This window comes from Copidosoma floridanum, unplaced genomic scaffold (assembly GCF_036245765.1).
Source record: "Copidosoma floridanum isolate Cflo_tuat_1 unplaced genomic scaffold, Cflo_Japanese_pri ptg000025l, whole genome shotgun sequence".
In the NCBI taxonomy this organism is placed as follows: domain Eukaryota; kingdom Metazoa; phylum Arthropoda; class Insecta; order Hymenoptera; family Encyrtidae; genus Copidosoma; species Copidosoma floridanum.
Genome location: NW_028321902.1, coordinates 2815415 through 2830534, shown reverse-complemented (window position 1 = coordinate 2830534; position 15120 = coordinate 2815415). Strand labels below are relative to the sequence as shown.

Sequence of the window (15120 nt, the reverse complement as noted above, 5' to 3'; positions counted from 1 at the left end):
ACTAAAAAGATAATTTCTATTGAGGCTGTCAATATTCATAAATATGTTATTAAATATTTTTCATTGAATGAAACAAAGCATCCATGTCACATTATAGATCACAATATCCAATATCAAGGTTTCTAACAACTATTTTATGTAATTCCGATTAACCTCAAAAAATTAGCAGTCCACTCTCGCCTATGCTTATTTTGACATAGTAAATGGCAATACATGATTGCGTTTCAATTAATATCTTTTAATTTTGTCCTATAAGGTAAAATTTTCAACGAACCATTACAAATAGGATGACTTCCAGTTTATTACTCTAGTTTTTGATCATCCTGGCCCAGTTCTACGAAAAGTAATCGCATGACGTACGGTGACAAAATTGTGTAAGTCCATAAGAGCTCGTATTATCCTAAGCTCAACGACGATTTTCGAACGTCTCGTTCTTATGATTTTATGCTGTAAGCTTATCTGAAATTTTGCAGAGAGGTATACAAAGGGTTCGTAAAGAACCTCTCCAAGTTTTACTTTGATAGCCCAGTTTTTAATTTTCGCATGAACCACCTTAAGATTATTTTTACATTATAAACATGTAGGGTACTACCAATATAACCACTTTGTTTCAACGGAATTTATTTTAATTCTATACTATCAAACAAAATACGTGATCTGTTATAAGTAGTTATATTTGTATTAATAAAACTAATAAAGGGCTTGAGACATATGACAATACATATTTTACTGCAGGATACTTGGTTGATTCTGTTCAATTTTAGAAGGTACAATTATGTTTAAAATTTAACAGATTTTTGGGTGAGTTATGTTTGACACAAGTGTTTTGTTAAAATTGCATAACTCTTGTGTAATGAAATCATAGGAAAAGTATTATCATACACTCATTTTGCATATTTATTACTATTAGTTAAAGCAAAAATATATGCTATTTTGATATTTGATTTTTAAAATTTTACTCAATTATCAAAAATTTATTGTGAAAAAATTTTTTCTTGCAATTGCTACATTGCAAGCTCATAAATATCTTGCTAAACTATAAAAATCACTTCAATTTTAAATTTTACTTTAAACATTTACAATTTTTACTTTACTTTATATCAACAAATTAAAGTATCAAAATTCTATGAAAATTGTGTATTTTTCTTACCTTTAATAATATAAATTCATCCTCGAAATTAATACACGATAATAGTTGGCATAAGGTTGAATTACATAAGATTTGTATATTTTTAATAAGATAATAGTCCCAAATATAACTTACACAAAACGTATTAAGTCTGTTCCATTACAATTAGAAAAATTATGTTTAAAATTGAACAGATTTTGAACGTCAAATTGGAAATATTTAAAATATTCAATACGTGAAAAGACGTCTTTTTTATTATACAAAAACTTTCAGCTTTTTGAAGACAATTGTAGATACTCTTTGGAAAATTTGCTACAGTGGCTGCATAAAACTGTTGGTAAAGTATAACAAGCATTTATAAAACTAAAATAAAAATAATTGTTTAAAAATACTCCATGAGCCGTTTTCGAGTCGAAGCTTTTTAACAACTTTTGATAGACAACATTGAATGTAACCGAAAAACTCAAAGCTGAAAGTTACAATATCACAGAAAAAATTGATTGCACAAAAATTAATATCTTAAGTAAGGGTTACCAAAGTGTGGTATAACTTACATCGCAAATTCATCTTCTTTTTGGAAATTGATGAATTTACTTATGTTCCGCACAACAGATAACAACACATTGGAGTACAATTGGGAAGATGGGAAACTTTTAAAATTAGCACCGAAGTCGAGATGGGAAAGTCCATTTCGCCTACTGCGATCAGTAAGTATGGCCATTTTCGTGGAGCTTTCTGGACATGGGAAGATTTCGATTTGTACTGTAAAAATTACCATTCCACACAGTAAATCAGATACACATTGGCAAAAAAGAAAAAAAACTATTATTTTTAACAGTAAAAATTATTGTTTCAACAATAAGAATTGTTGTTTGAATAGTAAAAATTGTGGTAAGAACATTAAAATTTACCATGATAGAACAGCAAACCTTAAAGGATCAGTTAATAAACTTTACTTTTCCACATAGAAATTTTTACTCATCTAACCATAATTTTTACTTTTTGAACTATAATTTTAACTCTTAAAAAAATAATCTTTACTGTTAAAAATAAAAATTTTCTTCTTTTTTTGTCAGCTTGCATTCGATTTACTGGGCCCAACCGGTAATTTTTGCTGGAATTCCTCTACAGTTTTTACTATATTTTTCTCTCAGTGCATATTTTACAATTATACATTACAAATCACACTTATTTACAAATGATACATACACGAGGTAGGACTGAGCGTATAAAATATTTTGACATCAATGTAGTATTAAAAGTGGTTTACAAATTCTTTTGAACAACAAATTAAAGTTTTTTTCGAAAATTTTATTAAGTCCGAACAATACAATGAAACAAGTGAACGTTTATGATAAACCTTAAATTATTGATCGAATCTTAGCAGTAATCTTGTTGAAAATAAAATTTTACATTATTGAATCTTGAAAAAAGTCTTGGGTCTTAAGGTTTACCTACTTTAAAAAATATATGAATATTGATGATTTTATCGAATACATGAGTCAAAAAAATACAACATTTGTTCCTCTAAAACAAAATTTTGTTATTTTCGTAAATGAATGTATTGCTTTAAACAATTTAATAACTTTCTTTGATTTCAAAAATCTTCTAAAAGTGATTGAAAGATTCACCAATAAAATTCATAAAATACTTTTTAATAAAATGTTGGAATCTAAAACTGAATAAATAAGCTTCAGGAGGATTCAAAATGTCATAAGATATTTTGATTGCTTTAAGTATTATTACTAAAGTTGACTTATCCACAGATAAATTTTTAGTACTTTCCGAAGTGATGGGCTTTATTGTTGATAGCATTTCTTCAGCTGTGAAATTTTTTTCAAAATTCAAAAGCATTCTCCATGTTGATTGGTGGGGGTATTCCTACGATTACATTAAAAAAAATTAGTTTTGTCCGTTGTAAATCGAGTGTTCACGTGATTCTAAGAGAGCAGAAAAATTATAGGTAAAAACAAAGTAACTCACTAATTTACATGGCCAATTTTCTTCACACCCCGTACAATGACAAATAAAGAAAAATGACTCATTTATCAACTTTTGCCTCATTATTTTGTCCATTCCTAATGTAGAGTTATAACTAATGGTTATCTAGAATTTAAATATTATGACATTCAAAAGTTTAATTTGCTTGGTGATAACGAGTAACAACTTTATTTTTTTAAACTTTTTTATTAGTGAATTATATCAGAAATTACCTGTTCCCCTTTTTTAATGGGTTGTGTTGCACAGATAAACATATCCAAATTGGAAGTTTCAAAGTGTTTAGTATTACTGTAACAACTGTGATTAATCAGACTGCAAAACGACAAAAGCAATATTCCAATGTTTCGCTCTCCGCAAAGGCTTCGGAAATTTTTTCCAAGTATCGAGGATTCACACGTACCGCCAAACTTAATATTATGTTTGATAAAATTAATATTTTGATATATTTATAATCACTTAAATATGAAGAAAAAAAAATATATTAAACATACCTCGAAAGAGTTAAGTTCTACAATACCTGTAAATTCCAAAATAATATTCACGAATGTATCATTGTCAATAGACGTTGGACTATTTAACTTGATAGGATCAAAGATATTTGAATTCCGCACCAGAAAATTTATGGCCTTGTCCAGCAAAGCTTTAAATATCATTTTTGTAACCGAGCATATATTCGGCAATGTACAACGTGACAAATTGAAAATACTTTTAAATGTGTTGTATTGAAAGTTTGCATCGTCATCGAAAAATCCTTGAAAATATTCACCTATAAAAATATTAAGTCAATGAAATCATCTGAAAATATGGAAGATCCATAGTTCGGGTAGCTACGAACCTCTGCTGTGCAAATCATTGATCTCACGGGCATCTTTGACAACATTGAGTAAACCATCTCTTTTTACCAATGTTATGAATATTCGAATCGCCAGCAACAATGAATCCGCAATTTCAAGATCGCAATCAAGTAACTCAAAGATCGTGTATTTTGTGTACGGCAAAACAACGCATTCAGCATCGTGATACTGAGTCCAAGCCTCTTTCCTGCACTTTTCCGAGCAGTATATCACATCCACGCAAGACTTGCACGGCAACCCATTGCACGCAAAGGCCAAACAATGGGAGCAAACCAGGTAGGTCTTGTCCCTCGAGGGAAACTGAGCAAGGGCTTTCTCAATCACAATGACTTGTCCAGGTTCTATGTCCTTGGTGGCCACCACATGCGTCCCAAATTTCTCGTTGTATGCCAGAGTGACACAGTCGTAGGCGCAGGGGATGGTCGGGGACCTGTTGCCAACAGTGTGAGACTCGACAGCTTCGACATCACCAGAGCCAATGGAGTTGCTCTTGTCGTTCCTCAGCTTCATGCACTTCATTTTTCGGGTCAGAAGCTTCACCCTCAGCTCGTCCGACTTGGTGATCTGATAGGCCATTTTGATGTCAACGAGACACTCCTGGTACTTGTGCAAACGAAACAGCAGAGCTGATCTGTTGGAGTAGGCCAGGGCCAGTTCCTCGGAGCCATCCTCCGCCAAAGCCGCGCTTTCGGAGTAGCAGGACAGAGTGTCGAGGTAGATTTTCTTGGTGTGACTTGTGCTTCTGTACAGTTTGTTGCCCTTCTCGCGAGCGGCCGTTGATGCTTCTGCAGATTTTTTTGGCGACCCACACTCACCGTCGAGCAGAAGTTCTTGCAAACCTTCTTGCATGAAACTCATAATCGTAACGAGGTCAAGTTAATCGACTGAAACAATGAAATAGACGTACGATCGGGTTTTTTTCTTTTTTCTTTGTTTTTTTTTTTTTTTTTTTTTTGCATTTGTAGTAGCGACATGATAACAATTCAAGAAAAAACTTAATGATTTTGTTATTGTTATTTCCTACTTTGATAATTTGTTAAACTCTTGTAAACTTGAAAAATCAAAGGAAGCTTAGGAGTAGAAAAAACCTTACGATGTAGAACGAAATCAGTGGTTTTCAACGTACGTATTCGCTGGTGATGGAATATTTGCTATTGTAATGCGTATACGTATTGAATAAAAGTATCATACTAACCATTTATTTTTAAGTATATTAGTTACAATGTAAGAGTTTGTTGTGCCCTGATTCGCTGCATAACAATACAACTACGAGTCAATTAATAAAGGCTTATTGGTAATCTACTCTCACTTTGTCGTAAAATGTGGTATTTTACTATCACGACACACAGTCATATGAGTACTTACTTAAATTGATGCATCGCCAAGTCAGAAATAATGAATAAATATTTTTCAAGGTATTATAACTAACTGCAATGGTAACACAAAGTGCTTGATCTATCCTGCAAATGTAGTTAAAATAATTTGACAGTGCAAGTGGGGCCTTGAAATATTTCAAATATATTATGTAGGTATTTGAACCTCAAGACATTAATATTCAAACAATGTACACAAATAAGTATTAGATGTTGATAATGTACAATAAAATGTATTTGAGTGGAATAATAATTATACTCTAAAAATAGTACAGTAAGTTAGGTAGAGAGTCAGCAAAGTTGGATAAATTTGTTAGCAAGTTTTAGGAGGGAATTTGTTACAATATCTCGAATTTTCGTTAATTTTACCTCATTACAACTATGGTAAACACCAATAACCAGTTGATTTTTGCAGGACGGGATTTCCTTTACGAATAAACCACGTAACAATTTATTGTGACTGCAAAAGACGGTATTGTTGGAATAAAGTGAAATGAAACAAAACCTCAAAGTTCCACATATACGAGACTATTACTGTTATCTACTACACTCTGAGTGTGGTGTACATGCCCTCGAGCAATTAAACTAATGTGTCGTGAGGTGATTTCAAAAGCTTCTACGTTTGCCTGTGTTTGTGGCAGTGAGTGTTATGTACCTTATCACATTTAACAAAAGATCTAAGCCTACGTTAGTAACACATTTCTTAAAAAAATACTTTCAAACCAAAACACCGCATTATAATCCTGAAAGAAAAATATATTTTGGATGAGAAAAAGACAGTATTTCAATGATAATAGAAATATTTGCTTTCAAATACTTTATGAAAAAAAGCTTTGTTAAACTGTATTACTTATCGGGCAAAAAAAATTTTTTTCTAAATATTTAATTGCAAATAATAATAAGTAGGACATTTTATAGCAAAAATAATTCCTTTTAAGCAAGAAAAAAAACTTTTACCCAAATCTGAGCATTCTATGTATAATATACGAGAAATTACAGAAAATTTGTATGCGGTTACATTTTTGTTCGGGTATAAAAATGTAACGCATTTGTACCTTTTAGAAAAAAAAAATATTGTTGTGTAAATAAAAATGTGTATTGTGTTTCCTTTAAATTTCTCGGAGTTTTTGGTATTTATTAAATTTGAAACGCGTAGAAAGAATATTTAGGAAAATTCAACATTTCATCCTATTTCAAAAGATTGATTTTCACGTGACTAAAGCCTTTTTATTAAATTGTTGCAGTATAATATTCAAAATTAGTATAAAGTAATAGGATTTTATTTTGTTTTGTTTATTCTTTTAAAAGAAAAACAACTGAACAAAAAAATAAAAAATGAATTTATTAAAAAAAAAAAATGACTAAAGACACAATAAAAATTGTACAGGTAAGATGTAGTATTGTTATTTATAAGATAAACAAAAAATAAGAAAAACAATGTGTGCAGAATTTTGCTCTTTTTTGTAAGGTAGGATATACTTAATAATTACACTGCAAAAATGCGAAGCTCCTATGTTACAACTAATAGTATTAAAAAATTAAATTTTACGCGTTTTGCATCGAATTCGACAGGAAAAATTAACATAACAATTTCTTATTAATTCGACGAGAAAAGTCTGTGTTCATATAGAATATAACCACTGTAAATTAAAACACATTGCGGTTAAAAACGAAACTTGAAAACCAATGGTCGAGACTGCATTATAACAGTGGAAAGCGCAACAAAGCAAAATTTTCCCAATAGTAGAGCAAAACAAAAGCACACCTGAAGTCAAAAATACGTCTTTCTCTTGCCTCCATTCCCCCTTTCTTCCTCTGGTGCATCGATGAATTTACGAGCGTAACAGTTAACGGCCCGGCAGCGGGTCTGATCGGAACATCGGAAAGATGGTAAACTTTTAAAATTAGCATTGAGGTCGGGAGCGGGTATACCGCCGTTTCTGCGGAGCTTTGCCTGGACATTCGGAGATTTTGATTTGTAAAGCGTATACGCGTGTCAGGGGATTAGTGCTTTTCGCGCTCAAAAGCACCTGTGCTCTCGTTTAGCGCCGCGTTGATGGACCGATGGGACACATCTATACGTACGTACACACGTTTAGAGGCATTAAGTATACCATAAGTTACACGCGGGATTAGCGAGATTTGGAGCGTGTTTTCCAATGTATCTATTTCCGTACACCATTTTCTTGTTTTCGCAGGTACAGTAGTAGTTTTGTTTAAAAAAATCGAGTTTTACACTGAAATGCTTTTTAAATGATGAAGATATGTTGCTTATGTATTATCATTGAAAAAAAACTAGGGTAGCTAAGGTAAAACTATAAAATGTCCTAACAACCTTTATTGTATGTTAGCACAGATAATGAAAAAATTAATTTTTAATTCAATCAATTTACAAAAAAGTACGTTTTAAAATTAATTAGCGAGAAAAATGAATTTTTCCTTCACAGTAAAATTATATTAGGGACAGAAAGTTGCATAACCTCAATTTTTGGTGGACCATTTTATGAAATTCATTGATTCAATAATTAGTTACAGTTATAAAATCAAATTGCTATTATATTTGGCTATTGAAAAAAAAAAAAAGAGAGAATTTGCTTTAAAGAAAGTAACTTGACTTATATGTAAATTAATAGGTATACTCTTCTCTGATGGGCGTTTCATAGTAAATACATGCATTTTGGAAAGTATGTAAATCTAGAAATATAAATCTTGACATTCATCGCAAAAAAATTATTTCTCTACAACTAACCAAATTATTAGAATGGAAATTGTGTACTTGTTAGTATAATTTTTTTGGAATCAAGAGATAAAATAAAACACCTCCGGTTTTTTTATAATAGGTGCTTTGAGTCAAATAGGAAATCTAATATTAAAATGTAATATTATTCAATAAGAAGAAAAAATTTAATGCGTATGAAAAAGAAGTACCTTAAAATCAATTTGAAAAACAATAATAATTATGAATAAATAAAAAAAATAAAAAGGAAAATAAAATTAGTAATTAAAAGTGATACCTCCAGTTTGTTTCTATAATAGATACTTTGAATCGAAAAGGAAATCTAATATTAAAATGTAATATTGTTAAATAAAAAAAAAAAAAATTAAATACATATGAATAACAAGTACTTTGAAACCATTAAAAAAAAAAAAAAAAAAAAAATTATAATTAAATAAAAAAAATAAAAAGGAAAATAAAATCAGTAATCAAACGCGACACCTCCGATTTCTTTCTATAATAGGTACTTTGAATTGAATAGAAAATCTAATATAAAAATTTAATATTATTTATTAAAAAAAAAAAAAATAAAAAAAAAAAATTAAATACAATTGAATAACAAGTACTTTGAAACCATTAAAAAAAAAAAATAAAATAAGTAAATAAAAAAAATAAAAATAAAAATAAAATTAGTAATCAAAAGTGACCCCTCCGATTTATTTCTATAATAGGTACTTTGAATTAAATAGGAAATGTAATGTTAAAATGTTATATTATTAAATAATAAAAAAAAAAAAATTATAAACATATGAAAAACAAGTATTTTAACATCATAAAACAAAAAAAGTAACACTGCCTTATGCACATATGTTGGTAGAAATGAAATCTAGTATCTTTATTATATTTATTAGGGAACGTTTGAAAAAAAAAAAAAAATAATTAAAAACATACGTTTTTCTTGCAATTCATTTTTATTTGAAACTAATCGAATACATTATAATTTCGATCAAATAATAAAACGTAATGAAAAAAAAAAATATTTTTGAAGGGGTTTCAATTTTTATGGACATCATAAAGTCCTCCACGATGTTACTTACGTATGGAAAATAAAATATTTGGCTGATCAGCTGGATTATGTGAAAATTTTAGCCATTTACTTTTCAGTGATCAGTCAAACGAAAAGTGACTCGGATATAGCAGGTCAAAGTCATTAATGTGCCCCCTGACTGTATGCATCTTTAAGTCCGATGGGTTGTGTTTTTGTTCATTTGAAAAAAGCAAAAACACGCGTCCGCTGATGCTCTTGATACACATTATCAGGCAACACGTTAATTAACATTCGTCCAGAGTAGTGTCGCAGACTTGTGCAAATCATTAATAAAAGTGTTGATTATTTATCGAAAGCACGCAGTGCGAGGATGTACATATATAAATCCAAGCTCGTAATTGCCGTAGAAATCAGACACCATTAAAATGAAAAACTGCCGTGGACCCGGGATTAATTACCCCGCGAGCGGAAAACGTCGAGAAGAAGAAGAAGAAGGGACAGAGAGAGCCTTCCGAAATCTAAATTCCAGATTAGCGCGCTTGTTAGTACAACTCGCGACTTTTCTTTTTCCCCCCCCCCCCGCCTCTTGCGTAATTTCGTGCCTTTCGGAATCTAATTTTGGGCTTTTCATCGTGTATAGAACCAACGGACTTTGGCGTTTTGTGTTTGTTATTGAGGCGCGAGGATGAGCCAACATTAGGATCTCAGGTCATGCCTCGCCGATGCCTTTGCTCACTTTGGCATCCGATGCATTTTCACGTATTTAATCAACAGCCGATCTCTGGCAGGTGTACGTACAATGGCTTCAAAATAATGTCCGAATTTATCTTTCGTGACCAAACTATGTACTTTGTATTGAAAACAATCATGTGGTTTCATGCAGAAAAAATACGTGGCAAACCATGTCACTTTATATGGTTAGTTGGGTGATTTTTTCTCAGAATATAGTACTAAGTGGTTTTTAAAAACCACGTGGTGTGGTGAGACATAACAACATCATGCGTAACAGAGTAACTTAAATAAATGATTATTACTATTATTATTCTTATTATAATTACTCTTATTATTATTGTAACTTGATCACGTAATATGATTTGTTTTATTTTAAATTTCTGTCAATTTTCAAGTGAAATGGGAAGTTTTTTTTATTAATTTTTTAAATAAATGATCAATAATAAACATATTGGTGAGCTACAGTAGATTATATCTAGTGTGTTTTTTAAATGCTTGATACCTGATTTATTGGAGTAACTACATCACTTAATTAGATGTTGTAGGACATGTGTTGACTTTGAGATTAACAAATTCTTTTGTTATTAAGCATACTTCTGCAATAAGATAACCAATATGTGATAAGTTTTGGATAAAACTACATGTTATTTAACGTTGCAAAATAGTTGATTCTTATACATAATTTTGATGTTATAAAATTTTTTTCTTGCTCGACATAGGGGTTCTACCAAAGACCAAACATCACTTGAACACGATGTAGATAACCTTACCAAATTAACATCTTCAAATAGTACAGAACACAGCATACCCATTTGTTGGACATATTTATATTATAGATCGCTGTTATAAATTTATTTTAATTTATGGTATGTATAATGGCGATTAATGAGTGTTTTTATAATAGTCTATGTAAACTGCTCCAAAATATAAAAAATAAGGGTAATTAAATTAATTTAAATAATAAAGGAATTGTTGTAAAATACAAATAAACTAAGAATTTGTAGAAAAAATTTCATCAACTGATTTTGGTGTGATAATTTGAAATTTTTTTTACAAAACAAAATGAAACAATATTTGGAAATTAATTACCAATATTTTTCATCTATTCATGGGCTCCCATAGAATTATACTTAGTTTTCGATAACAATTAATTTCATCTAGAAAACAACAGATTATTTTATTCTTCGTCATTGTAAATTAAATCAACGAAAAATCTTTAAAATCTTGTTAATACTCGTATTTCTTATTATTTACTGCATAGTGGTTTGATGTCGTTTTAAAATATTTTTTCGACCACAAAAATAATCGAAACTAAAAATAAAATTTAGTTAGCCCAACTAATACTATGTTTTCTTATTGGCGTTATATTAACCCTTTTTCTCATACGAGCCTGAAAATTCTTAATTCATTCAACAAAAGCTAAACAGTGGTGATATGTGCATTCAAAAACTGAAATCTCTCGAGGTAAGCTTACTTTTAAAAACATAAATCCATCTTATTTAAGTTGACGAGAAAATAACACAGTAGCCTCGTGAACTTTAATAGTGATGATGATCGTACAACATATCACTGGCGCTTCGCGTAATACGTGAACCCAAGAGCAGAGAGCAGCTCATCACGTTCAGTGCCTCAGCTTTGGCCTCAAATTTTTTTAGGGTCGAGCTTTATTTTCCGTATTGTTGGAGCTTTCGGAAGGTAGAAATAGAAAAAAAGGAGAAATTTAAATAAATAATAATAATAAAAAATACGTGAAAATGAATTCTACAAAGCAATTTTAAAAAATTTATAAAAAGTAAACCACCATTTTTTTTCCTTCAATTTGTCGTAATCATCATTGACGACGTACCCAACATTACCACACATTCCCAAGTGACTGCCAAAAACACGTGGATTCGTGATTCAAATGTGGTGTTCACTTCTGCTTAATTATTCAAAAATTTGGCTTGTTGTCCCAAAAATTTTAAGTGCTTCATCGTCACTGCGGTAAACAGATTTCACCAGCTGTACCACAACTTCATTGTCCGTCTATTGTTTAATTTACAACGACATTTTTTAGTTTGCAATACAAACAATAAAATTAAGTGTACAATGTAATATGATAAATACGTTGGATTAATGGGCTTTTAATTGTTTGAAAAATAATTATTCACAGCAGTTGTGCAAAATTATTTTCGATGAACTGTGCGATCAAGAGTATATTTTTTACTTTTGATAAATCCATCATTAGGAGATTAAAGTTGGGAAAAAAGTGCATGTTTGTTTGAAATTAATGGAAAACATGAATGAAAGACCTAAAATAACAATTTTACTATCGTAGCTCGAAGAGCAAGGCAGAGGGGCGTTCGTGTATAATAATTTATCTCGACTCGAAAAATTTTTCGTCAGTCATTATACGAGCCACGACGAATGGCCCCAACGATTAATCTCAATTTATCTCCATCCACTGGCCTTCCGAATAATGCTCATATTTTCCAACCTCAATATAAATAGCAAAGCCTATAACTGCTTATTTTTCTCGTACGCCCCACAAAATTTAATTATAAATTTCCGAGGAGGAAGTCCCTGCGTATACTTCTTCTGCACGAAAAGAGATTTGAGAGACACGCGCACGATTCGGTGGTGCATCTAATTGAAATTTTGAATGACTTTAAGTTCGCGTATCGTAGGTCATTGTGGTAAAACAGTTTTATTTTCTCGTCTCTCTTTATTAACTAAAGGCTGCAAGGTGGCGATTTTCGTGGTTGTCAAAAATATTATGGCCACGTATGTTGTAAATCTCCATATTTTCCTTATTGTATATTTATTTTATCACTGAAAAAAATCAAAATTTACTGGCTTGTACTCTGTCTAAAATTTGAACAGTCAAGTATTGCTGATGACACAAAAATTTGTCATTTTATTCCAACTACGCGGAAGATTTTTATAAAAATCAAGGTTTTACGTGTACAGTTTTTTGGAAAATTTTTAAAATACACAAGTTGTTGTAGAGTGTCGAGTATTAATATTTTCTGACCAATAATAAATTTCTGTATTCAACACGTAAAGATTAAATGTATTTTCTGATTTTTTGAGGGGGTGGTTACATAAATTTAACATAAACTCAAGCTATAATCATTACATTTTATTTGTGTATTTATAGTACTAAAAATATATAATATACACATCTTATATATACCACTTATGAATAAAATATGATGCAGTTTATGACTAAATAAATTATAATTGTAATCGTAGATATAAAATTATGATTAATTATTGTAATTTTCATAGTACTGTTACAATGTATTTTCGTACCCTTCAAATAGATACGTATACATTTAATACATATAAGTCGTTGACCTTTAAAAATTTCAGTAACTACTTAATTTTATAATAAAGAGACTGTTAGAAGTTAAATCTGCGTTATTTACAGTCTCAACATAGAATTCGTACAATAGTAAAAAAAATTGACCTTATATGTTTGGAAAGGTCCTCTTAACTAATATACCCTGATTACTTTATCTTGTCACACGGATTCGAGCGCGATTGTTGTATGGGATTTTTTAACACTTGTAAGTAAAATTTTTTTCCTGAACTGTAATTAATTATTTTTGTTTAAAAATATGAATTTTTTTTTGTTCAGAGCAAATAATACAATAATTAACAAAAAAAATTTTTTAATAAAACACAGTAAGACATACTGTATGGAATTAAATTTTTTTTAATGCGGCATCCGCGCACAAAGTCCTCCAAAATTTATTTTTTAAATACCTCGACAGTTGTTTATGAAAGAAAAACAATTGTAACCCAGAGTACACCGATACTCAAGTAGGAAGACGCGTGTAGTAAGTGAACAAAAAAAAAAAAAAAAAAAAAAAAAGAGCCCCTACAATGCCCGAGAGAAAGCCCGAATCGCCCAAAAAGCCAACACAGCAGCAGCAGCTTTCAAAACACAGAAAAGCTCTCCTCCCCTCCTATTTTCCCGACGTCAGCATCGAAATCTCACGCGCGCGCGTGCCAATTCGCGTCGAACTCTCCTCCTCCCCCCCCCGACCCCAACTACAACACGAGCGAAATCCAAAAATACGATAACTCACACTCGCCACGGGTGATATATACATACACGCACACATACATGTATATATATATATATATCAATCGCCGATACCCAACGCGAGTGCAGGTGTGTTACGTAAAGCCGCGAGTGTTGCGTCAGTACACACAGATTCGAATAAAAACTTGTGTGCGCGAGTCTGACTTCCCTTTCGATTCGTTGAGCTTCCGGTGACGCGGATTTTTGCGTATACATTTATATACACGTTCGATCGGATGGACGTCCGTTTGGCTTGGAAACATATATGCGTCCGACTCTAGTTTCCACTGCCCAAGGATCTTTAAAGATAGAAAAGCTTTTTGTGCGCATATGTGTTTCTTGAGCTTTTCAAAGCAGATGCGTTATTTGGACCCATTTGTGTTTCCGCCGGTCGCCAGGACGCGAATTGCTTAGAGAATGAAAAAACCATAGGAGACTTTTTTTTTCTAAGGGAAATTTTATTTATTTCGTGCGTTTGTTTGGAGCATCAGCAAAGAGGGATATCCCACGCACGTCGCCCGAAATAAATGAAAACTTTTATGATTTCGTTGTTTTTCGTGTTGATTTCTTTCGTGATGTCCGTACCTTACATCCCGTATGATTGAACGTGCTATATTTTCACGCAAGAATTCATAAGCTTAAAAATTAAATTAAATTAAACATTTTTTTTTTTTGTGGGGTAAAGACGTGTTAGGTAGGGGCATTCCGAACATTTACATTTACCTTAACAATTTGTTATTTCAAGACGAAATAAAATCTTGTTTCCATCTTAAAACTCCTGTGAAGATATCCATACCATGAAAAGCTCCGTAAGATTGGCGTACCCTCATGTGTTGATAAAAATTTTACCTTATATAATTATCTTATTTATTTCTTCAATTATCTCACATGATGAAAATATTTGTTATATATTTAATGCAGATGCAAACATAATACAATTTCGAGAAGAAAATGCATGTGTTCGGAACAATCCTAGGTCCATCGGGAAATTTCAAACAGAAAGGATTTGCTATGATTAATTTACATTTATGTTCACACTTTACCTAAAATTTTTCAAGTTTTCCTTATGGTTATTTTCTGCTAAATGAAAAAATTTACAAGTCATTCTTGATTTTGACATATAAAATTGATTGGAGTAATCATACTTTAAAGCAATAAATAAAATTATTTTTTACTAAAAAATTGTTTTTTCAAA

At 31.0% G+C, this 15120-nt stretch overlaps 2 protein-coding genes across 3 annotated transcripts in view; one reads left to right on the top strand and one right to left on the bottom strand.

The window, feature by feature from the left end:
• Positions 1 to 15120, top strand: part of tmod (tropomodulin) — a 73221-nt gene that overhangs the window by 10047 nt on the left and 48054 nt on the right. The gene's annotated exons all lie outside the window — the stretch shown is intronic.
• Positions 2738 to 5924, bottom strand: LOC106641496 (protein-lysine N-methyltransferase SMYD4-like). The gene is made up of 6 exons (XM_023392314.2): positions 5727 to 5924; positions 3966 to 4868; positions 3622 to 3896; positions 3343 to 3537; positions 3113 to 3235; positions 2738 to 3010 (listed from the first exon to the last, which is right to left on the bottom strand). The coding sequence occupies exons 2-6, from the start codon at positions 4840 to 4842 to the stop codon at positions 2738 to 2740; spliced, it is 1743 nt and encodes a 580-aa protein (XP_023248082.2). The 5' UTR covers positions 4843 to 4868; positions 5727 to 5924.

Coding starts and splice junctions, on each gene's coding strand:
- LOC106641496 (XM_023392314.2), bottom strand. CDS start 4,842: ATGAGTTTCATGCAAGAAGGTTTGCAAGAACTTCTGCTCGACGGTGAG. Junction 3,897..3,965: donor CAATGATTTGCACAGCAGAG/GTTCGTAGCTAC, acceptor ATATTTTTATAG/GTGAATATTTTCAAGGATTT. Junction 3,236..3,342: donor CCATTAAAAAAGGGGAACAG/GTAATTTCTGAT, acceptor TTTAAATTCTAG/ATAACCATTAGTTATAACTC.